At 37.6% G+C, this 25,883-nt stretch overlaps 1 protein-coding gene across 3 annotated transcripts in view; it reads right to left on the reverse strand.

Moving 5' to 3' along the window:
• ST8SIA6 (ST8 alpha-N-acetyl-neuraminide alpha-2,8-sialyltransferase 6) overlaps nucleotides 1-25,883 on the reverse strand; it is a 59,432-nt gene that overhangs the window by 7,036 nt on the left and 26,513 nt on the right. For all 3 annotated transcript variants that reach the window (XM_087918216.1, XM_087918217.1, XM_087918215.1), the window contains 2 exons: nucleotides 20,449-20,535; nucleotides 2,058-2,202 (listed from right to left, as the gene is read on the reverse strand). In XM_087918216.1, the coding sequence (XP_087774342.1) occupies nucleotides 2,058-2,202; nucleotides 20,449-20,535 (232 nt within the window). The remainder of the gene's footprint in view (nucleotides 1-2,057; nucleotides 2,203-20,448; nucleotides 20,536-25,883) is intronic.

Here is a 25,883-nt window from a genome sequence, read left to right on the forward strand (position 1 = left end):
GCAGGCAGGCAGACCTTTTGGATGAATGTATGGATAGGTCGGTAGGTAAGTAGATTGGTAGGTAGGTAGGTAGATCTATATTGGTAGATAGGTAGGTAGAGAGAAAGACAAGTAGGCAGGTAGGTAGGTAGGGAGGGAGGGAGGGAGGCAGGCAGACAGACCTTTTGGATGTATGTATGGATAGATGATAGATAGATAGATAGATAGATAGATAGATAGATAGATAGATAGATAGATAGATAGATCTATATTGGTAGGTAGGTAGGTAGGTAGAAAGGAAGGCAGGCAGACCTTTGGATGGATGGATGGATGGATGGATAGATGGATGGACAAACAGAAAGAAAGAATGAGACAGCAGTGGCACTTTGAGAAAGTTAGTAGAGCAAAGCCAGAGTGGGAATTGAAGTCCACACAAGTTGCCAAGGTTGAGAAACACGGGCTGAATATATCAACCCAGCCATTCTGGTTTAGAGTTTAGCATGCTGTTTGATTCTGGCTTAGCCAATGAATAAATTGTGGCTAAGATCTTCCTGCTCCTTAATGCAGCTGCCCCTCTGCCTCTTCTCCAGTCTCCTGCAGCTGCCCCCTTTGCCCCCTTCTCCAGCCCCCTGCAGCTGCCCCTCTGCCTCTTCTCCAGCCTCCTGCAGCTGCCCCCTCTGCCCCTTCTCCAGCCCCCTGCAGCTGCCCCTCTGCCTCTTCTCCAGCCTCCTGCAGCTGCCCCTCTGCCCCTTCTCCAGCACCCTGCAGCTGCCCCTCTGCCTCTTCTCCAGCCCCCTGCAGCTGCCCCTCTGCCTCTTCTCCAGTCTCCTGCAGCTGCCCCTCTGCCCCTTCTCCAGCCCCCTGCAGCTGCCCCTCTGCCTCTTCTCCAGCCTCCTGCAGCTGCCCCTCTGCCCCTTCTCCAGCCCCTGCAGCTGCCCCCTCTGCCTCTTCTCCAGCCTCCTGCAGCTGCCCCTCTGCCCCTTCTCCAGCACCCTGCAGCTGCCCCCTCTGCCTCTTCTCCAGCCTCCTGCAGCTGCCCCCTCTGCCCCTTCTCCAGCACCCTGCAGCTGCCCCCTTTGGCATCCAATTTTGCAATGCCAACTTCCCCAGGGAAGCGATGCAGCCAGCCTCACCCTTTTTGCTTCAACCCAAGGTCCACTTCCATCGGGCCAAGCAAGGGGAAGTACTCTGCAAATGCTCAGAGACTCACAACTTCAATGAAGCATTCCACCCATCTTTATGCTCGGCCCAGGAAGAGGAAGGCATGCGGAAGCAGCCCAGACCGGTGGAGGCGGAGTGAACGATTGCTTGGAAATTAAGTAAGCAAGCAAGCAAGCGCATGGCTCGGTCGGAAGAACCGGGCTGCAGAGGGAGGCTAGGTTCTAGGTCCAGGATGTCCACAAAGAGGCCAACCGAACCGAGCCACGTGCCTTGGAGAGACGCAGCTGCACCCAGCTGCATCCTGTGCGCAAGCCTGGCTGGCTGGAAAGTCAATGGGCTGCGTAGCCGGCAGTCAGTGAGCCTGCGGGGCCAGCACCTCAAACGCCCCCCCGCTGGCCCCCTTACCTCTTACCACCCCCTTAAAGCATCTCACTGCCCCCCATGGGGTGGTACTGCCCACTTTGGGAACCACTGGTCTACAACCTACAATAGCAACATTTATATACAAATCAAGCCCATAGTATATAAGATGAAATGTGAATCCAGTCAATGAATGCATACCTTTCTATAGTGTATCTCCATAACTTCTTACCATATTTGCTTTCTAAAATGCTAGAGGTACATAGCAATGACCTTGCATACAATTATGGACCAAAACATGGATCAATTTTACATTTGAGTCTTTGTATTTGGCCTAATCATTTATTTCAAACTGACAAAACTTTCTCATGCAAAAGGCATTCTTCAATTCTGGTGAGGTGAAATTGTACATCACATCTGACTAGAGCTGAGTTGAATAGAATTTATTTTTTTAATTATTATTGTCAAAACTAAACTCAAAAAAATTTTTTTCCACCTCTTATTGGTCCTATACTGCTTTGTTTATGATATATTATAAACATCATAGCTATTCTTACCTCTGGCAACATCTGGAATATGTCCTCTGTAATGTGGATGGTTTTTTTATTGTCCACTTCATAAGTCATGTTGCTTCCCAGTGGGGTATTATTTTGAGAAGCAATAAAATTATGCATAGCATCGCAGCATGAAGCAAGCTCTGCCCTGAAGTTCATAATAAAAATGAAAGACCAGTATAATGAGTAGAGATATTAATATGATGATAATCAGCACCAAATACAATAAAATTCTGATTCATATTGTTTATTATTATAAACATGCATTAAATTGGGGGTGTCAAACTCACATCACATTATCATTATGTGACGTATTGCAACTTTTTTTTATTAAAATGGGGGTGAGTGTGACAAACGTGTGAAGCATCCAGCCCGCAGGCCGTGAATTTTGACATCCCTGCATTAAATGACCCCCAACAAGACGTTCTTGAGATAAGTTGGATTTCAATTCATGTAATTTATTAACCAGTTTGGCCAACAAAGGCTAGCTAAGGATTTTAAGAGTTGGAATGCAACATATATTTGATAACATCATGTTGTAAAAGGGCTCAATAAGATTTTTTCTGGATTAATGACCTTAATTTCAAGCAATGAAATACCACAGTTATTTTGTCATTTGTTATTATGTAGGTCTATGTTGTTCTTTTTTTAGGAATGAATCTAGTCCTGATCAAATACCAGGACTACCAGATAATAATGAAAAAATGCTATCGCTGCAGACTTTGTTTTAGAATTCTTCAAAGCATCTGCCTGTCCAGTTAAGGAAAACACATGGCAAAATAAAGTTGATCAGATATAAATTGGACTTAACGGACAACATTAATTTCACGCCCCAATTTTTATTAATGTCTATTAACATAAAGACTATAGTGGATTCAGCTTATTTAATAACTTCTGATTTAAAATACAAAGTACTCTTAAGACTCCCGGGCAAAATATTGTTATGTATCTATATTGGTAGGATCTGAGTTTTGCTCAGTGGTATTCTTTATTTTTTGGTACTTAGAAGGCTTCTTGTTATTTTCAATATTCAAATACATTCAGCCATGATAGCAGACAGGTTCCAAAATAAAAAACCACCTAATTTAATATTATCTATAGCTTTTAGATACATAAAAAACCTACATTTTGCCTATGAGGATAATACTTGATAATATTCTTTAGTAATGTCCCTTCTGTGATGGAATGGATCTAAACTAAGCTTTATAATTATAATGTTATAGTGCTATCCTGCTTAAATTAAGCTCAGGATTTCAATGAATTGTTTCCAGGAAATTATGCATTTCTCCATTACTCTAGTGCAGGGGTGTCAAACTCAATTTCATTGAGGGCCTCATCAGAGTTGTGTTTGACCTCAGGGGGCCGGGGTGGGTGTGGCCAGCTCAATGTCACTCATGTCGGGGCCATCTGTGGCTCCCAAGCTCTGTTTTCAGCTGCAACAGCATCCTGCAACCCTCTGCCAGCAAAAATGGAGCTCGGGACAGCCCTCCTGAGCTGTTTTTACTGGCAGAGGCACCGCAGGCCAGTCCTTCACCATTTCCAGCATGTCCTCATGGGTCAGATCTAAGTACCTCATGGGCCAGATCTGGCCCCCGGGACTTGAGTTTGACATTCCTGCTCTAGTGAAAGGCTTTTAAAGTATAAAGGCACTGGATTGAATAATATTAAACTTAGTTGATCTAATCTGAATGGATCCTAAGCTTTTGATGAAGCAATCCACTTTGCTGTTATAGGATGTAGAGGTGGAAGGACTACTCATACAAAATCCATTCTGAAGAACATACTTTAGTATTTCAGAATTATCCCATGGTAATTATTCCTGGGTAAATTTATATATAGGAATTATTGGTTGTTGCATTTTAACTTCACTGAAACTTCACTGAAAGCCCAAGGGAGCACATTGTTCCAAAGGACTCGGGTGATGGAAAAGAGCCCAGTAGCTGGGGTTCCTTGATTGACGGTATCTGCAGCATGCTTCCTCTGAAAAATGGGTGGGGCAGGCCTGTCCCATATGGGTGAGATGATTTTTCTAGTAACCAGGACTCATGTTATGCATGGCTTTATAGATAATAACCAACACCTTGACTGGCAGCCAAAATAGTGGCAGCCAATGCAGCTCATGGAACAGCAGTGTAACATTCTAGGGGCACCAAAGATTCCTTGCACTGCTAACTATGCACAAGTTGAAATTTCCTAACGGTTTTCAAGGTTAGCCCCATTGCAGTAGTCCAGGCATTAGATGACCAGGGCTTGAATGATTGAGCATGGGACTCCTGATCCAGAAAGGCCACAATTGGCACACTACTTGAAGTTCTCCTAGCTGCGACTGCTACCTGCTCTTTGAACAGGAATATCCAGGAGAATCTCCAAGTTGCAGATTGGATCTGCGGAAGTGTCACCCTATCCAGAATTAAAGATGTCAAAGGCCTGGATCTAAGAGTTCCATAGACCTAAAACCATTCAGTCTTGCCAGGGTTCAGCCAAAACCTCTGTCCCCCGTCCATGCATCCTCCAGGCACCTCAAGAGGATCTTCCCTATCTGACTCCATCACTGTAATCATTGTACAGCAGCAGTTGCTACTTTAAAAAAAAATTATCCAAGGGATGAGACATAAAAAAACCGCACCAAACTTGACTGCAGGAAATACGACTTCAGCAACAGAGTGGTCAACGCACCAATGTGCCTACCGTCCCTGTCCTATTGTTTCTTTTTATTTTTCTTATATGTATCCATTTCATGTATCCATAACTATGTTTATACTAATACCTGTTATCTTATAATTGCTTGACAAAATAAATAAAATAAAAATAAAAATAAAATGGGTGTACAATGTGTTACAAATTAGGGGAGAGATTTTTTATGAAATATTTTAATTCTGTAAGGCTTTTCTTACCCTATTATTACCATGAATAGCATAGTTCGGAGGAGCCAATACAGATATGGAAAAATAATGATTTTTAAAAATTCATTATTAATACTATTTTATTTGTTTGTTTATTAAAACATTTATACAGTCACCTATATTCTTACCAACTCTGAGTGGCTCCTAATCAAAAGCTAAAATATCACATGAAACCATATTAAGCCTATGACACTAAATACACTAAAATATTAAAAATAAAAACTTGGCATCAAGATAAACTGTTCTGTCATTTAATCTTATGCCAGTGCCTGGGGGAAAAAGTCAAGTCTTCAAAGGCTTTATGAAAGGCCAGTGGGATAGAGGAAGAGGGTTCCACAGAAAAGACACATTTCCTAGCTCCCCTCAGATGGAAATATTTAGGGAAAAGGAATAGAAGTATATGCAGCCCATCTGGCCTAGTAGGATGGGTAGACTTAGAGACATAAAAGTTAATGATTTAAGGAAAGGTAGTCCCACGTGTAACCTGGCCATGTGCCATATAGGGCTTTTCCAGGTGATGACCAACATCTTAAACTGCACTCAGAAAAAAATGGAAGCCAGTGCAGCTCATGCAACAAAGATGTCACATGGGCAAATCTAGGGCCCGGTCGACAAGTTTAGCACCTTAACTGCTGAGCTACTGCTTGGGTGTGCATTGCATTATTTTCATTTTAAATATGCATTTTACAAAGTACATTTAAATGGAGAGTTGTGTATGCAAGTAGCTGCTTTAGCCAAGATGTGAATATCAGTTAAAATGTCTCTGTGATGGATAATATTCAGAAGCAAAGCTATTCCCAATGCAAGAGAGCATTATTGTAATATAACCAGAAATGGCCCAATGTTTTTTTTAAATGAAAAACTAATTCAAAAAGTTTTCAGTTAATTTTATGCTCCGTCTAATGAGGTAAATGCAATCAAGCAGTATCATGTTAATACCATAAATCAGTGGGACAAGAGACAACACAAGAATATTTCTTAAATTATTCCTTCCTCATTTCTTAAGATGAATACAATTATGCCAAAATAAATACTGGCAATGTTTTGATTTTAGCACCAGTAATTACACACACTTTCCTCTTTGAGAATCACTAAAAATATTTGGTCTATACATCACCTTGGTTTAATCACACCTTGGTCTGTGAAATCTTACTATCTAGTGTTTATAAAATGTACATATTTTATGCAAATAGTTTCCTTTGATGTAAAATAAATTAGTAGCACAAAACAAAAATCCCTCTTTCATACAATGGAACATATAAATCCAAAGTTAAATCCAAAACATTTCATTAAAATAAATTCCAACTAATCATACTTATAAACTAAACATCAACCAATCTGTTTAAGTTGGTAGGAAAATCATCATAAAACAGCCCAGGAAGATGTTCATTAACTCTTGAAAAAACAGGTATGGATAATGATTGTGTTTTTGTATTTATGTTATTTTATTTGTGTTCTGTTTTCTGTCTCAAGATGCTTAGAATAGCTCTGGAAAAAGATGGTGCCAAAATCAAATCAGTTTGAGTCAAATCAAATCAGATTAGATCAAATAAAAAATATATAGGAGAATCACAGAACACACACACAAGTTTCCATATCAAAATATTGTCAGAAATATAAAGCCTTCCATAAGAGAGGCAACTGAAAATCATAATGACATCCTTCACCTACTAGAACTGAAATTCTGTACTTTTGCACTATTTGAGCACCTAAAATTGTTTTCAACTCACTTTTTGAGTCATAAATATTATTCTCAAGTTACTGTGCCTTAGACTTGCATTACAGCTTATACATGACTTATAGCCATGCAATAGTGGAAAATATTTGTAGCTCGGGTATAGGATGATAATGGAGGTTCATTCTCTGAGCCTGTGGGTTACTTTCCAAATGTTTTGTTACCAGGCTAGGTAACATTGTCAGCAAAATTTAGGGAATGTCAGTGTTGGTGTTCTTCTGCTTATACAGAAGAAGTAGATCTTGTGATGGGAGGGTCACATTCAGGTGAAGGTCTAGTAATGGGTCATGTCAGGTGTGGGTCACGTGAGGTGAAGGTCTTGTGATGGTCTTGTGGTGGGTAGATCATGTCAGGGGAGGGTCATCGGGAGGTAAACTGCTGCTTGGATGCTGGCTGATTGTGCAGTTGATTTGAATTCTCAGAGGTTCTTAGGCTGATTGTAGATTGAATTGCTTGTGGAATGTTAGGCTTCAATGAACTAGCAAGTGCGGCGAGTGGTAGTGTGGCTGATGAATCTTGTATTGCTCCAATCACAATTGGGACTGTTTAGTGTCAGTGTACCTAAGAGATTTGGGATCATGGTGATTGACTACCAGTTGGTGTTCATGGATCCTGTTTTTCAGTTGATGTGATGTTTGTCCCACATAGAATTGGTTGCAATTTTTACAGTTGTTTTTGTAAATTTCATTGTTTCTTTCATCCTTATCATGTCTTTGATTCTGGATAATTTCTGGTGGAGTATGGCTGTGAATTTGTGGGTATGTGGCCTATTGTTATTCCTAGAGGTTGAAATAAATAATTTAATTTACAAAATCAACTGTAACAATTTCAACCAATTCTATGGGGTGGGGTGGGGAACAAATATCACATCAACTGAAAACCAGAATCCATGAACACAAGCTAGCAGTCAATCACCATGATCCCAAATCCTTAATCCCTACTCACACTGACACTGAACAGCATCAATTTGATTGGAGCAATACAAGAGTCATCGGCCACTCTACCACCCACCATGCTCATGAGTTCATCAAAGCCTGTTACTCCACAAACAATTCCATCAACAGACACATTGACCTATAACCAGCCTACAAGCCCCTGAGAATTCAAATCAACTGCACCACCAACCAGCGACAGTATCAATTTCAGCCCCTTCGACCAGCAATTCACCTCCCAATGACCCTCACCTGACATGATCTCCCCATCACAAGATGCATTGCAAGGACTTCACCTGACATGACCCACACCTGACCTTCACCTAGTGTGACCCTTCCATTACAGGACCTACTGACAACTTGAACCACTTATAAGCAGAAGAACATCAGCACTGGCATTCCAGAAATTCCACTGTATATGTTACCTCACCTGGTAATGAAATGTTTGGAAACTACCTACAAGCTTGGAGAATGAATCTCTACATCCACTTATAGCCATATAAAAATTTTTTTTGGAATGTACAACGCTTCCGATTGCAGCGCTGCGGCGGAGTGGGGAGAGAAGAGCAAGCTCTGCTCTCTCATCCCCAATATGCACGTTTGGAGGCCCCAGTGAGGGGCACGTAGACCCTGGAGGGGAAGACAAAGGTGTGAGGAGGCCCAAGGAGAAGTTTGACAGTGGTGGCTGTTGACAGCTTCGAGGGAGACCTCATTTGCTCCAACGTGTGAGTGATTGGCCATCTCGATGGCAGACCGAAGTCGCAGCGCTTTAACCCAATGAGGAAGATACCAGAGCATGAACAGCGTTTTTGGCATCAATTGATGGATTGAACTTGGAGTGAAGGAGGCGGAAAGTGAAAGTCGAGGAGAGAAACGGCAGAGAGAGACAGCAGAACTGTGTGTCTTAAATAAGAGGATGGAAGTCCGAAGGGAAATGGCAATCCGGCGATGAAAGCAAGGAACTCTTAAGATAGAGATCAAAGCCGATTTAGTTGAGTAAAGATTGACTGGTGTCTTTGACCTGTTCCGAAAAATTTGGAGTTGATTTGGACTGATTATCTAGGAATTTGGAGTTTAATCTGATGGATTTGTGACTTGTAAAAGAAGAAGAACAGTGGGAAAAAAAGTAAGAGACAGGACTAAACCCAAGAACAGAAGTGACATTTTGAGATTATACAGAGAGACGAGAAACTGATGTAACAGACTGTGACTAAACAAAACATGAACGGACAAGGAAAGGAAAGTGATTGAATATTACCGGACTTCTTTTTATAGAATATAATTAATGAAATAACAGTTTGATTAAGGTTTGATTGAATTTATTAAGAATTTAAAAGTTTAAATGATACGAAACTGTGAAAACTGGTGAAATACTATTTTGATTATTATTGCTGATTGATTACTAACAACTAATGAAATAAGTAAGGTCATATATATAAGAAGTAAAATATAGAATTGTTTAAAGGAAACCAAACTGTACAGTTAAAGATAAAGAATACAGTTGATATACCATAATATAGTAATATAAAATAGTTGTATAAGAAAAATTTACAAGTATATTTTAGGATATTATATTACACTCTTTCTCCCTTTTTTCTCTCATTTTGATATTATCCTTCCTGTCATCCCTTTAGCTCTCTCCCCTCTTTATCTTCTTTAATTTTGGTTATTCAGTTAGTTTCAGATTCTATAAAAGATTGAATCAAATCTGAATAATTTAGAATATCATAAGTGGGAAAAGATATTTATATTCTAAGGGAAACTACTGAATAGAACTAATAACAAAAGAAAAATTAAACAGTGAATGGTAAAGTGGGAAGATATCTACAATAAAGTAAGGAATATGACCAGTACTACAGCAGCGAACCTGAAAGGGAAAAAACCGATGTCTGGTTCATCAATGTCTATTGCATCTCCAGCGGGCCAAAAAACAATAGAAGGAATGTTGAATACGGAAAAGATGAGCAACGCGGCCAACATGCAGACGATGCAAGCAACATTAACAGCTATTCAGGAAACGATGCTTAAAATGCAGGAGACAATGGTTAATAGACATACAGATATGAAGACGGAAATGGGAGAAATGAAGGGTAAGATTCAAAATTTAGAGGAGAAGATGGGAACGATCCAACAGACACTGGAGAAGAATGAACAGAGAATAAAGAATATAGAAACTAAAGCTGAACAAACAGATAAGAGATTGGAAGGGATGGATAGGAAAGTAATAGAGATGAACAGAGACTTAGAAGATTCGATCACCCATCTCAGGAAGGTAGTTGTCCCATAAATTAAAAATAAAGAGAAAAGACTAATTCAGCAACTCAAGGATGAGGAAGGGACAGTGTATTATCAGATGGAGGAGAAAAAGAGAATTGCGCAAAGATATTTTGGTGAGCTTTATAAGCAAGAAGATATTAGGGAAGAAAACATTAGATACTACTTGGGGGAAATGGTCTGAGCCCAATTTCAGAAGAAAACAGAGAACTACTTAATAAAGAAGTAACATTAACAGAGTTACAAAAGGTGATACAAAAACAAAAAAATAATAAAACACCAGGCCCAGATGGTCTACCAGGCGAATTATATAAAAATTTATCTGAAATATTTGAACCAATATTACTGGAACTATATAATGAGGCATTAACACAAGCTAGACTTCTGAGGTCCTGGTCCGAGGCATACATCTCCTTAATTGCAAAAGATGGCACTGATCAACAACTAATTGCAAACTATAGGCTAATCTCGTTGCTAAATACAGATTATAAAATATTTATGACAATATTAGCAGAAAGAATGAAACCAATTTTGAGTGAACTTATACACACAGACCAGAATGGTTTCCTACCAAATAGTCAAATTAAAAACAATATTAGGACAGTACTAAATTTGATTAAATACTATGAAGCTCACCCAGAAAAACAGGCAGCTTTAATTTTTTTAGATGCACAAAAAGCATTCGACAATCTTAATTGGAAATTCATGCTATATCAAATTAAAAAGCTGAATATTGGCACTAATATAGAAAAAACACTACAAGAAATATACTTAAATCAAAAAGCAAGTGTATTATTAAATGAAGATCATACTGAAGATTTTGAAATTGCAAAAGGAGTGAGACAAGGGTGTCCATTACCGCCTCTGTTATTTATCTTGTCTTTAGAAGTGTTGCTAGCTGCAACCAGACAAAATCCAGAGATTTATGGAATTAAGATTAGAAATGAGGAATATAAAGTTCAGGCATTTGCTGATGATTTGGTATTTATAGTGGAAGATCCAATGAATTCGGGATCAATATTGTTGCAACAAATAGAAAAATTTGGGGAAGTAGCAGGATTTAAAATAAGTAAAAATAAAACTAAGATGATAGTCAAAAACTGTACAACAAAACAGAAAGTAGAATTAGAAAATACAATAGGACTCCAACTAGTAAAAAAAGGTGAAATACCTATGAATTTGGATATCACCCAGATGTTCATCATTAAAAGAGGACAATTATGTCAAACTGATTAAGCAAATCAGAAAAGAATTGGAATTATGGGCCAAATTGAAACTGTCTATATTAGGTAGAATAGCAATGTTGAAAATGAATACCTTACCAAAACTAATATATCTATTCCAAATGATTCCAATTAAATTAGGGAAATGTTTTTTTATAGAACTAAATAAAATGACATCCAAGTTTGTCTGGTTGGGCAAGCGGCCATGTATTAAAATGAAACTATTACAAGATAATAGGAGCAGAGGCGGTCTTGGACTACCAGAATGGGAGTTTTATTATCAGGCAGCGGTATTGAGTTGGATTAAGGATTGGATGAAATTAAAAGACAAGAGAATCTTAACATTAGAAGGACATGACCTCTTGATAGGTTGGCATGCATTTTTGTGGGAAAATAAAAGTAATATACATACCTATTTCAATCAACATCTAATAAGAGATTCATTGATTACAATTTGGAAAAAAATCAAAGGTAAACACGATACAGAAATCCCACAATGGCTGTCAACCATGGAAGCCATAATACATTCAAATAGATTAGACCTATGGAAAATGGTAAGCTACGAAGAACTATTAGATAGTCAAGGGAAATTAAAATCAAACCAAGAACTGAAAGAAAATGGAATTATAATTGATTGGTGGCCATATTTGCAAATTCAAAATAAATATTAAAAAGACTCAAAAGATTTTGGATTTGACAAAGGGCAGAACCAACTAGATAAAATATTAATGGGACCAGAACAAAAACTTATAACTAAAATATATAAATATTTATTAGATTTTAAAATGGAAGAGGAAATATTTAAAAGTACAATGATTGCATGGGCACAGAATTTTGGATACACTATAGAATTAGAGGAATGGGAAAAAATATGGAATATAAATTATAAATTAACGGTATCTGCTGCATACAAAGAAAACATATATAAAATGTTTTATAGATGGTATTTAGCCCCAACAAGATTGGCAAAAATCTACTCCAATATGAGTCCTAAATGTTGGAAGTGCAAAAAAGTTGATGGTACATTTTATCACATGTGGTGGATGTGCCCCAAGGCCAGGACATACTGGATTCAAAATAAAAATTGGTTAAAAGTGATCACTGGCTATCAGATTGAGCTGAGACCAGAATCCTTCCTATTAGGAATCATTAAAGAAAGACTACCGAAAGAAGTAAAATACCTAGTGTTACATATTATAACAGCTGCCAGAATAGCCTTTGTGCAGGTATGGAAAACACCAAATACCCCTAATGAAGAACTAATAATACACAAAGTAACAGAAAGTGCTGAGATGAATAAGCTAACAATGAAACTGAAAGAAAAAGATGACTCTGAATTCTTTACAATTTGGAACAATTGGTATAAATGGCTAACAAACAGAACCAAGAAGTGAGACAAAAATGTTAATACATTTGTTAAAAAACCCCTAAGAAAGTAAAATAAAATGTTGTAAACAATATAAAGATATAACAATAGTAATTATAGCTAAAGATATTATTTAATAGTAGATAAATGCAATATAATGCAATATGATATTTAAATCAAAATCTTGTATAGATGCCAAGAATGTTGTTGATACCATGATGTTTTACGATGTAAAAAAAAAAAGAAAATTAATAAAAATTATTTATATATATATATTTCAAGTCAGAATCAGAAGCTTCTTGGGTATATTTAAGTAGTTTTCTTAACAGCAATATGAAACTGCTTTGCAGCTGCCCTTTTCCAAGGTGTTTTTTATTTTTATTTTTTCTCAATCCCAGAATTGAATTTTTCCCGTTCAAATGCTATCAGGCTTGCTTAGCTTTTGCAGACCAATCTAATGGTGCTTCTGATTAGATTGTTTTCCTACAAAGCTTTATTTTAAAAATACTTTATGGAGGTATTGAGGATTAGTGTCTAAATGCAGATCACAAAAAGAGACCGGCCACATAATACAGACTTTCTGAACTGTAAAAATTAACAGTAGCATTCCCCAAAGGATCATGATTGAATTAACATACTTTTAAATACATGGATCATCTGGTTCCTGTTGTATAAATCAAACTCCAGAAACTACCATTGTAATTATGAATCTAGATATAAAGATACTATGATATATTGCGCATATCTTTGATATTAACAGCCAAGTAATTAAAGGCAATTGAGAAGAGGTAGGTTTTTTTCGCTGCAGTTTGTTCCTTGAGGTGTAAGCAGATTATTACAAGGCTGTTGGGAATCTACTTTTTCTGGTATTTATTTTTTGTTTTATATTTAATTAATAAAAACATTTTAACTACCCTGAATGTTTAAAAATATGTGCATTCAAAAGTATATGTAGTATGAAGCTCTGGTTGCCCATATTTCTTGCGAATGAAGGCAAATGTATGTGTTCCAGGATAATATTGCAGGATTCAATCTGAGTTAGTCATTGTGCCCAAGGTTTAATCTTCCAAGGTTTTGGGCTGATGCTGGAAGTTTCCTGATGAGTAATTCCAACATGAGTCTGAAAGCTTGGAAGAATAAAATTTTGGTCCCGGTGACTGATTCATATTGGATCCTGAATCAATGGTGGGATTCTACCAGTTTCCCTACCGGTTGGGTGATAGCACACTTTGTGTGGGCATGCATGTGCATCTAAACCCATGTGTGCGCGCACAGCTTTCCAAACACCAGCTGAGGCTCTGCCGCACCAATCAGCTGAGAGGATAAAGAACAGAAAAGCGCAGGAATGGTTGGGAGGGCCGATCCTGCACTTTTCTTTCTCCTCTCAGCTGATCATCGGAGCTTTTTCCTAACAGGTAGCAATTTTTGCTATCAGTTCAGGTGAACCGGGTTGAACCGGTAGCATTTCACCACTGTCCTGTGTATGCAGGAATTAGCAAGACTGCTGACCAAATAGGACATAATGCTTGTATTACATAAGTATTTATCAACCCTTTTATTTCCAGTTCCACTTTTCTTGATTTGAGCCTACTATATATTAAGAAATAGATCTTCCTATTTTGCATATTATTATTAGATTTTTATCCTTTTTAGCCTTTATTACTTTATACATTACTCAAGGCAGCAAACACAAATAATACTCCTTTTTCGTCCTGTTTTCCCCAAATCAACCACCCTGTAAAGTAGGTTATGCTGATAGAGAATGACTAGCTCAAAGTCATTTAGCTGGCTTTCATGCCTAAGGCAGGTTAAAAGTAGACTTTGGTATGTTTTCATTCTTTCAGTCTTTCTAATATCAATATCTATTTATTTTTCATTGGAGCTTTTTAATAAATCTTATTTCCATTGTTTCAATTTTCTCCTATTTAACAAATATTTAAATCTGATACTAAATATGGTCTGGTAGTTATTAGGAATATGTATTTTCTGATTTGAGGCCATAATTTCAACAGATATGGGCTCATAAAGTGTTCTAGAAAAATATTTTCTTTTGAGGGACAATACAGAATCCCTTAAACCAGGTACATTTAAACGTTTCTGGAATTGTGCAGCACATTTCAAATCACCTGTTCCTAAATCAAGTTTTTCTTAGCAATTGTTGTTCCATACACCTATTAACATATCATTCTGCCATAATAGTTTTCCACTTTTATTTCCATTGCAGCTTTAGCCTAGAATTACAGCATTTATATTTAGGCCAACACCATAAACAAAAATGTAGGTTAATTATCAGGCTGTGTGTTTCAACTGGGAATTAATTTGTGACTGCAGATGGTGACAGACGTTCTTTCTGCTTCAAACTTTCTATTTAAAATGATCTGACTTAGTTGGTGATTGATGTTAAGCTCTCTGCACACTAACTATTCCACGGTGTTCATTAATTAAATACTGTTTTTTCTTGAAAGTTATACATGATGCCAAATCATTGACCACAATCATAGACCACTATATCGGTGTGCGTGCATGTGAGTGCACGTGCATGTATAAACAGGTTGCTCAAAAAAATATTTTAGTCCTGATGGTACCCAACACTGATTCTGTACATCTCTGTCATCATATGCCATGCTTTATTTGATTTTTTTGAGGGGGGGGGAACTATGGTCTATCTATCTCAAGGGAGCCCCTGTGCATGTCAATTATTTTTTATAACTGTTGTCCTATGAAGATGGATTACCACTGCATAAGAAGGACATAGACAAAAACATGCAACTAATTCCTTTGGGAGGTCAGTGGAAATCAGAAACTTCTCAATCAATCCCAATTTACCTGCAGGGATCGACCTATCTTGTCTCCCATTAAATATTCAGTACACCTTTTTTAAAAGCATACAGTCTGTTTCTTCAACACTCTGAGATTTTCTGGACTCTGAATCCAAACTTCTCATAGGATTGTTTGGTTAGTTTTCATAATATATTTGGCCCTTTGCAAGAAAAACACATATGAGCACACAGTATGTATTTGCACTAAAAATTTCCAGGACTGTAGTAAATTTTTTAACAGGAAAAGACTGTTTTCTCATGTTTATAAAAAGATTAGGATATTGCTATTCTTCGTTTGTTCAAAGCAAGATCCCAGTAAAAAATTAATGTGTAGTTTCTGAAAATTATAAAAAGGAAAAGCACTGAGAAAAGACAACTTCATGGAAGCAGATACTTGTAAGATTTTTTCTCAAAGCATCATCGACAATTCAGTTGATTACATATGCAGAAATGAAAATACATGTCTATTTTATATTTCAATTCCCCTGTCAATGACAAAAAATAAAAGGCTCGGGTTTGGACTCTTTGTATCATGTTTGAATTACAGGAAGTACTGCACAGAATATATTTTTAAATCTGCTTTTTAAATTATTTTCAATTTTGATCTGGACATTGTTTTCAAAATTAGTTACTTGCTAACCTCTTATGAAGAAAAAATTCTTTGTGTTATATATGAGTTATAAAGAGATCAAAGGGTATATATAGAGGTAGGAATGACTTTAAGTCTTGGCAAGATGATTTGGAATTGCTTTGTGTCTAAGATAGGACTAGAACTCAAGATCTCCCACTGTTCTAGTCTGCTGCCTTAACCACTACACCAAATTGATCTCATTGTATGCATGCCCTTTTTCACATTTTATACATTGCCCCTTTAAAATATTAGCTTCTACTGTTCATTGTCCACAACATAAAATGCAATGTAATATTCCCTACAGCTTCAGGCATCAGCAGGCCAACCTGAAAATTTAGAGATCTCCATCTCTCAAAATTCCTAACCTACCTGGACAAAAACCATATTATCTAAAAATTACCTAATCTGTTTTCCAAATTCAACTGGATAATGTAACACTGAAGAAAGCTATTAACAAGAATCCTTTTTGTTAAGTCTGGGAGGATGGGTCCAAGAACGGAGACAAGACTCAGATAGCAACAACAGCTCTTTATTAGTGACTTCAGATCTGAGCAAACTATCCCAGCCGCAGCAGCCCCTTATATAGGGCTGGCTGCGGCTAGGCAGCCAATGACGGCGATTTGAGTTTGCTGCGCTTGGTTAGCCCAATCGCGGCAGCCCGCTAACTAGCCAATCGGATCAGTCTGAGGCGACCAATCATGACCCGCTGCTAGCGGACCAATCCGAATTGCAGGCTTTCAAGCTTGCTACTCCGGAACACTTTTCAAAAGACTGAAAAGGTGAACAAATGCTCGTCCATTCTAAGATACTTTTGCAATATTTTGAGTAGCAAGAAGCAGCCAAAGCATATGCACAATGAAATTAGTTTGACTTTCAAATTCTTAAGTTTGGTATGTTGAACAAAATATATCAGGATCCCATCTATGACAGTTATCCTAGAACAAAAGTCTTTCTGGTTCAACATCTCACCTTCCACAGTATTAATTCAGAAACAGGACATTTTATTTTATTTTATTGATTGATTTGATTTGATCTGTCAATCGCTTACAAGATAATAAGAATGAGTAAGAATACAGCAAATAGCCAATCCCTTTTCTTAATTCCCTAGCAATTGATAAGAGCTTTTATTTAAAACTAGAAGGAACATGTCAGACAAATATGATTACTCATTGTTGGCTGGTCTTTGCATGATGCAGTGAATACAAATTGTATTTGTTCAAATTACCCCATCTAATTAGTCCATGATTCAATGTGTTGTGCAAACCCAGAACTAGGGATTATTGACTAAGCAATATTTCTGTAACATATGGGTAAACATATCATATAAACTGAGCCACTGATCTTTATGCTCATTTTTAAAGGCACTTAAATGGTATCTTTTGGTGAAAGAAAAGTAAAGTAAGTGTAACAATCCCTTACTAGTTTATTTTAAAAACAAAACAAAGACAAAAAAGCAAGAAATCCTGTTGCTGAATATTTCAACCACATTGCTATGGTGCTATAATTTCATTTCTCTAACAACAGAGTGTGGTTTGCAGCTAAAAAAATCTGCCTGCCTCTGCTCCGCAAAGAAAAGTATTTGGACAAAATAAATTTACTATCTAATATAAATACATGTGTCAGAAGGGGGAGTCAAGAAGTGAGGGAGCGAATGTCAACTCATAAAACATTTTGTACACATGTTTTATAGTTGACAACAGAAAGAAGGGGGAGTTTCAAAGAGCAAGCAGCAGCGTGGAATCAAAAGTACATTCCAATTCATATTTTCTTCAAACACTGATTAGATGACTGAAGCTTCTGCTGCACAGAAATCTAATTGGAGAGCATGATCGATGATTATGGATGTTTTTCTTTGGATGAGACACCCAGAGTGGTGGTGGGGAAAGCAGAATCAAGGGTGACAGTGAATTATGTATCTCAGAGTTGGCTACACCCAAGTAAATGCTGGACATAGAATGTTACCTTAGGAGTGTAGCTCAAGACTCATGATTTAATTGAAGTAACTGCCAGAATCCTGACAACATGTTCATATAAATGTAATATTACATTTATATTAGGAAAACCAATAGTACACATATAGACTGGGTGAAACTAGGTTTAATAGCAGTAACTGTGAGAAGGATCTTGGAGTCTTAGTGGACAACCAGCTAAATATGAGCCAGCAGTGTGCAGCATCAGCCAAAAAAGCCAATGCAATCTTAAGTTGCATTAACAGAGGGATACAATCAAGATCAAGTGAGGTACTAATACCACTCTATAAAGCCTTAGTAAGACCACACCTAGAGTACTGCATCTAGTTTTGGTCACCACACTATAAAAGAGATGTTGAGACTCTAGAAAAAATACAGAGAAGAGCAACCAGGATGATTAGGGGTGTCATGCCCTTGTTAGAGTCAGACTCTGAGGGAGAGGAGGAACAGCCGACAGGGAGTGAAGGTGTGGCTCCAGAGGTTGTGGAGGAGTCTGGGGAAAGGCAGAGGCTGGCTGGGCAGTCAGAGGAAGAACCAGGCCCATCCCCTCTTCATCCTAGGACACACAAGGAAGAATGGAGAAGGAAACAACTTGGCTTACAAGAGAAAAAGCGGCTATGATCCCCCTCATTGGTTGCAGCTGGGGAGAATAGTATATAAGAGAGACGGTTTCAACACAGCATTGCCAGAAGCAAAGTGTGTTTTATTTTGGGCTAGAGTTATCTTGGTTGGCATCCTTCCAACAGACTGTGCCTTGTTATTTCCTTGAAGTTGGTAATTATTTATCCTGTTCCATTGGGGAATTCCCTTCATTGTATAGTTTGTTTTGGGTTTTTTATTTCACCTCTATCTGCTCATTAAATTCAGACTGTATTGCTTTCTTTTAAAGACTATTTTTGAATAAATTTTATCTCCAACTGAGAATTATTGAACAGTGGGGCCAAGTTGGAGGCATTAAAGGACATTTATTTATGTTTCGAATTTTGTTACGTTTGCATTACACTCTGGGTCATCACAAGGGGACTGGAGGCTAAAATAGATGAACAGTTACAGGGACTGGGCATGGCTAGTCTAGTGAAGAGAAGGACCAGGGGAGATATTTGAGGGGCTGCCATAGAGAAGAAGGGGTCAAGCTACTTTATAAAGCACCTGAAGGCCAGACAAGGAATAATGGATGGAAACTGGACAAGGAGAGATTTAACCTGGAAGTAAGGAGAAATTTTCTGACAGGAAGGACAATCAACCAATGGAACAGCTTGCCCTCAGAGGTTGTGGGAGCGCCATCACTTGAGATTTTCAAGAAGAGGACACGTCCGGCTTGTGGTGCTTCGGTGCAGGCAGGATTCCGTGACTCTGCACGGGTTCTGCCTGTGTTCACTGCCTGAGTGCCTCGAGCCATTTGGCTTCGGGGCTAAGCCACCTTTGTAGAAGGTGGTGAAGACTGGGGGGTTCTGGCAGGGACGAGAGACATCGCATCTCTCTTCCCTAGCTGGCTAAATCTCCCTCTCCGACGGCAACTGAATGGTGATCTTTTATGGCCGCCATTTAGAAGAGCCCAGCCGGGGAAAGAAATGTGCTGGAGGGGTTTGTGAAGAAATGAAACTGATTTTGCTGACCGGGACAAAGGAACAGTGAAAGTATCCTGGTATTTAACACCTATTAAAGACACATTGTTCCCAGACTGAGTAAGCAGCGAATGGATATCAAAGGGAAAACTTTTTTTTCTTTTCACTCTCCTTCCAAACGGAACAGCTTTGAGAGAAATCGGAAACCCGCATTGAAGGTATGCTAAATGCTAAAGACTGTGCTAATGCCAAAGGGATATGGATTTCTAAATTTTTAAAGAAAATTTTTTCTTCTGCTGTGAGTGGGAAGGGAGAGGAAAAAAAAATTGAATTTGAGAATAAGGAGCAGACTGCCTAGAATTTTAAAGAGCTATTTGAACATTAATAAGACTTCAAAAGACATATTATAATTGGAATTTTGTGATTTAATAGCAACCCAGAGATTTTCAAGAAGAGATTGGACTCCCATCTGTCAGAAATGTTGTAGGGTCTCCTGCTTGGGCAAAGGGTTGGACTAGATGATCCACAAAGTAATCCAACTCTGATTATCTGTTATCTATTATCAATTAATATAAGTACTTTTGTTGCCCATGTAAAACCATCCTATGTAATATATTTCATAGAAGGAAGCATTATGTATATTGCTAAAATGCTGCAACCACTAAGCTAAATCTGGTTAATTCTGCAATTCATCCACAAAAATGGAAAGAAAAAGTAGAATTACAGATCATTTCTCTAGTTTTCATTCCACTGAAAATTGCCCTGATATAGCACTGTACTCTCAAAGTAGTAGAAGAATTCAAACAGTAGTATGTTTCAAGTTAGAGAGTTAAAAATACAATTTTATTATTTTAGTATATCACTTTAGTATATAGTATATCATATTTTCATTTAAAGTTCTTCTGCAGATGATTTTGTAGAATTAAAAAATAACATACTAAGCTTATGTGTGGGGCTCATTTACAAATACCCTTACCTGAATTTGGCATATTCTTGTGGCCTTCTATTCCAGGTACAGTTCTGCAGTTTACCAACTATTTGTAAATAATAATCTTCAGAATATCTAAAAGAAAAAGAATTAAACACAGATGGTTATATTAACATTTCTTTTTCAACATCTGATGAAACAGATATGTAGAATTGAAAAGACAAGCTTGCTAAGAAAACAACCTGGTTTCCATTATAAGAGAAAAAGTAACTTACTACAAAGTTTTACTTTCTGTGTGACTTGTATTTTATTTATTTACATTTATATAGCTGCCCATCTCATAATCAGCTGACTCTTGACAGCATAGAACAAAATTAAAATATAACTAATTGTATCCACTATAGGATACACCTATAAAACAGGTGTATCCAACCTTTTGGCGTGCCTCGGCTGCATTAAATGAATTTTGTATATAATATAGTTAATGTATAAAACTGCCTCGCCCCACTGGGATTGGCCCATATCACTCATGTCGGCAGAGAAGGTGTGCTGTGGCTCCCATCAGCCTGATTATTCCAGCTGGTGGGGTCCAGGAGGATGCACTTCTTTGCTGTGCTCCTGCCCTTTAGAACATCTTGTCTCTCAATGTGAGGTTGCCAGTAACCATCCGATGTTTTCGTAAGGGTCTAAAGCTGAGATAGGATTCTTTTTTTTTTTACTATGGGTTCTGTGGGTGTGGCTTGGTGGGAGTGGCAGGGGAAGGATATTGTAAAATCTCAGAGGTGGCATTTGCCGGTTCTCTGAACTACTCAAAATTTCCGCTACCAGTTCTCCAGAACTGGTCAGAACCTGCTGAATACCACCACTGGTCTAAAGACGTAGCTTTGCCAGTTGGCTTGGGGACACAGTGGGAACAGTGCAATGGACGTGGTTGATTAGTAATAATAGATCCCACCTCTGCTCCACTCCACCCCATCCTTCCCATGTGTGTCTTTGGTTTTAAGATTTTTTAACATTCTATGTTTTAACTAAGATGTAACAGTAAGCTTCCCAGAGTTACCCTATGGTAAGATGGATGGCCAATAAACAAACAATCAAATGTGGCCCTTGGGCCAAGGGTTGGATCAGAGGTGTATTCAGCAGGTTCTGATCAGCTCTGGAGAACTGGTAGTAGAAATTTTGAGTAGTTCAGAATACCATCTCTGACTGGCCCCACCCCTATATATTTTCTGTCTCTCAAGTCCCAGCTGATCGGCTGGGTCTTCTTTTGTTGCCCTGCACAGGAGAGTGGAGCTGGAAAGCAGGTTAGTGGGATGGGGAGGGAATAGAGATTTTACAGTATCCTTCCCCTAGGAGAGGGGAGGGAATGAAGACTTTACAGTATCCTTTCCCTGCCACACCCAACAAGCCACACCTACCAAGCCATACCAGGTCCACCAAACCACACCCACAGAACCAGTAGTAAAAAAATTTGAATCCCACCACTGTGTTGGATATACCTGCTATAAAGGATACTGAATTTTTTTTGAATGAAGGAATGTATGCTAATATTTTAAATTGATGAAATTCTACAAATTGAAATATTACAGCATAACATAGGCACAGGAATTAGGGAATTAATGAATTTATCATATCTAGTAGGACATAATAAGAACTTTTAAAATAATTCAGCCAGTAGATTTCAAGTAATTATACACGGCACATTGTGATGTACCTTGTGATGAGAGTTTGACCCTTTATTTATATATAGGCACATACAAAGTTTTAGATGCCACTTAACTGAAGTAGAAGGCCTTTACAAAAATACTATCCAAATAAAAATACTGAATTTCAAAAAAAACAACCCACACAACCAATTGAAGGCAGCTCTTTCACCATTCTCAATTGCTATTTATAGATTGCCCATGTCTTTCTCATCCACTTGCTATATTTGTTCAAAGTGCAGCCGAGGAAATAATAATTTATTTATCATGGGAATTTAAAATTATGCTTCCTGTTTCATATCCAGAATAAGAGGCCATGTATTCTACTTTACATATACATCACAATTCTTAATTTAAGAATGATCAACCTCTTCTTTCAGAAGCAAGAAATATTTTTGAGCTAGGATTTAATATAAATAGAATTAACACTGAGTTGACTGCATATCTTAATGTGATTATTCCCGTTGAACTGAATGATTTCTGTCTTCCATCAGGCACCCATGAACTTCATGGTTATGTGAAAGCTTTTCCAATGAATTCTGAATGGGATATACATTTCACTGCACCAGAGAACAGTCTAAATTTCTTCTAAAGAAAGATCTGGAAATCCTGCCTGAAACAGATTCTTAGACAGGGATCTTTTCCTATTTTTGTGGCAAAGATATCTTCTTGTTGTTGAACCAGGTCCTTAAAACATTAATGAGAAAGACAATCTCTGTGAAGGCAACATAGAATGGCACATTGCCTTGAATTTTCATTGATTTATTTCTTGGCGTCTTTCCACAAGCTTTTGTGTCCAAAGCTAGTGTTCTGAATAAATGAACATTTATCTGCTGAGACACATTTTCACAGAACATCACATTCATATGCAATGAGCCATCTAAAGGTTAGAAAGATGGCGACAGAATAATTTGTTTTTCCTATAATAATGCATCTTGCACAGAGAGTTTGTTCAAATGTAAAAAACACAAATTTAGTGGGTTTGGGTTGAGAATTAGTTTTCTTTAGAGTAACTATGCTGAAATCCATGGAGCCTATGTATGCTATTAGTATTAATAACTTGAAAGTCCCATATAACATAGTTCAACTAAGAGGGATTTACAGTACAATCTTTCAAATATTTTTAAATTTTATTTGTTAGCATTTTAATACCATATTCTGTGGCATAATTAATATTTGTTTTACTGCAAAGCCTGGATAGCCACAGATTCTCTGTCTCTCTTCTATTTACCTACTCAATTTCTACTATAGATTTAAAAACAGGGCCTAGTGCAATTTACTACCAGCAATGGCTTGCAGCAGGCCCAATTAGCTAACCCCATAGATTTGTAATTATACTGTAATTCAATAGGGTTCCTATAAATTTGGGGGATGAGAAAAACCTAATCCTACCTGGAATAAATCATTATATGATTTGGCTTTCTTTATATAACCATTCATGCAAAAATCTCTATATTCTATAAATGAGAACTCTAAGCAGGGCAAGGCTCAAATCACTTGCAGAGCAATTTAAATGTTGGAAGAACTGAAAATGGGCAATTCTACCAGAGAAGGGCTATAACTTCTCAAGCTCCAATCACAACTCCTATTCCCAAACAAAATTTGTAGCATGGATTAAAATACTGCCACATCTTTTAAGTCAGTAAAAAGCCAAAACAACAAATAGCAGTAATGTTTCTGATCAGCTTTTTTCTTTCTGTCGTCACAGCCAAGTTGGAGCATGACAATCCAGTTATTATGCAGCCAGTAATGGTTCATCTAAAATGCAAGGGTGGGATTCAAATTTCTTAACAACCAGTTTTGTGGGCATGGCCTAATTTGTGGGTGTGGCTTAGTAGTCATGTGACTGGGTGGGTGTGGCTTGTATGTAAATATTATAAATATTTATGTAAATAATTGAATTATTTTTATTAAAAAAGCAACTTTTACCCAAGATCAGGCAAAGCAGGAAGGCAGATTGAGTTGCTCACAGAATCACAGATTCAGAGATCTATCTTTCAGCCATTGGCTAACACACCATGTATGTAAATATTGAAATTTTTATTTTAAAAAAAGAACTTTTACCCGAAATCAGGCAAAGCAGGCAGGCAGACTAAATTACTCACAGAATCACATATTCACTTAGAGATCTACCATTCTGTAATCTATTGCCTGAGTCTGCACTGAAAAATAGAAGCTTCAGTCCTAAGGAAGGTTCAGCTCTGCTTTTACATTAACCAGAAAACAAGAAACCCAATGATTTCCTGCTTTCTAGCTAATCTAAATCTCCTAGCACAGCAGAATAGCTGATGGGAGGCGGGGAGGGGGAGGAAAAATAGCAACTTACCAAAAGACAGGCAAGTTGGAGTCAGTAGGCGTGGAGGGGAGGTCCAGCTATTGGCACGATTTGCCGGTTCTCTGAACTGGGCAGAATCATAACAACTGGTTCTATAGAACTGATCCAACCAGGTAGAATCCCACCCCTGCTAAAATGGCACACAGGTCCTATAAGACTCCTTATAAATATCATGGCAAAGTATGTAACTTCATTTCTTTACACTTGATTCAAGGATCAACAGAGCATACATAAATGGGACTATAATTAAAGAGGCATTTGTTATGTATTGTATATAGTGTATAGTTGTCAGTTGAAGATCTCATTCTGGTTGTCTGTGGAACGGGAAAATACTCTCTCCTGATTGGTCACTTGGATGATCGGTTTCCTATAAAAGGAGCTGTGTCAGCCAGGGAGTTCAGTTGCCTCACAGGCAGTATTGAATAAAGAGCTGTTAGAAATTACTCTGGCCTCACCTCCATTCTTCACCCAGAACTTAACAGCATTCAACATTAAAAAAGGGCTTAAAATATTTGGCACACAACGGGCTTGTGGCTCCCTCTTAAGTCTGTGAGATACGTTTCAAATTTTTAGAAGCATGCTTTCGATGGCATGAGAATTGAGTGCCAATTCTTAAAATGATTATCAGTCCAACTAGATCTTCATGTCATCCTCTCATCTACAACTGTGCTGTAAGAACTAGATCAGTGTGTACTGAAAAAATAAGCAAACTCTATAACCATGCAGGACAAACATTAAGAAAACCACCCCTAACAGCATATAATGAATAAATGGATATGACAAGCAATCTGGTGAGTTTAAGAAGGAAAATACAGGCTGGGCAAATCTTATTTAAAGAAAATGTACATAATGTGAGATACTCAACTCATGGAAATAGAGGGGAATTTATGGGGTAAGTGTCTGTTTATCAAATGCATTGACAAATTTGTTCCTACATTTTTAAAGCCTCATTCTTAATCACAATACTATAGGAGAAAAGCTGACAGAGTTGGGGGCAGTGTATCATCAGTTTAGAGTCATTGATTTCCTACAAGTGCTCCAAGTCCAATCTCTCCTGAGGTCTGATGACCTTTAATCTGGTGCCAATTTAGTGCTGAGGTTTACTTGACCAGATTCTTGTGTATAAGCTTTAATAAATCTCCTTTATCAACATTTTCTTTATTTTTTCTTGTTTCAACAAACTTATCATTGTGTGAATGATATGGCACCAGAGTGTCTTACATTTTAAAACAAATAAGACAATATTCTTCATATTTAATACAATTGACAATCTTTTAAAATTTAATATTAACACTCTTATTTTGTTAAATTATCATTCTTGATTATTCGATATTTCAGTATGTTTTTGTGTTAATCTCTATATTCTTAACATCTTTTTCTACAAATAATATATTGATAATTATATTTGCAGTGTTTAACAGATTATATAATTCTAATAACAATTC

This window comes from Pseudonaja textilis, chromosome Z (genome assembly GCF_049901715.1).
Source record: "Pseudonaja textilis isolate UNSWEBS1 chromosome Z, rPseTex1.2, whole genome shotgun sequence".
In the NCBI taxonomy this organism is placed as follows: domain Eukaryota; kingdom Metazoa; phylum Chordata; class Lepidosauria; order Squamata; family Elapidae; genus Pseudonaja; species Pseudonaja textilis.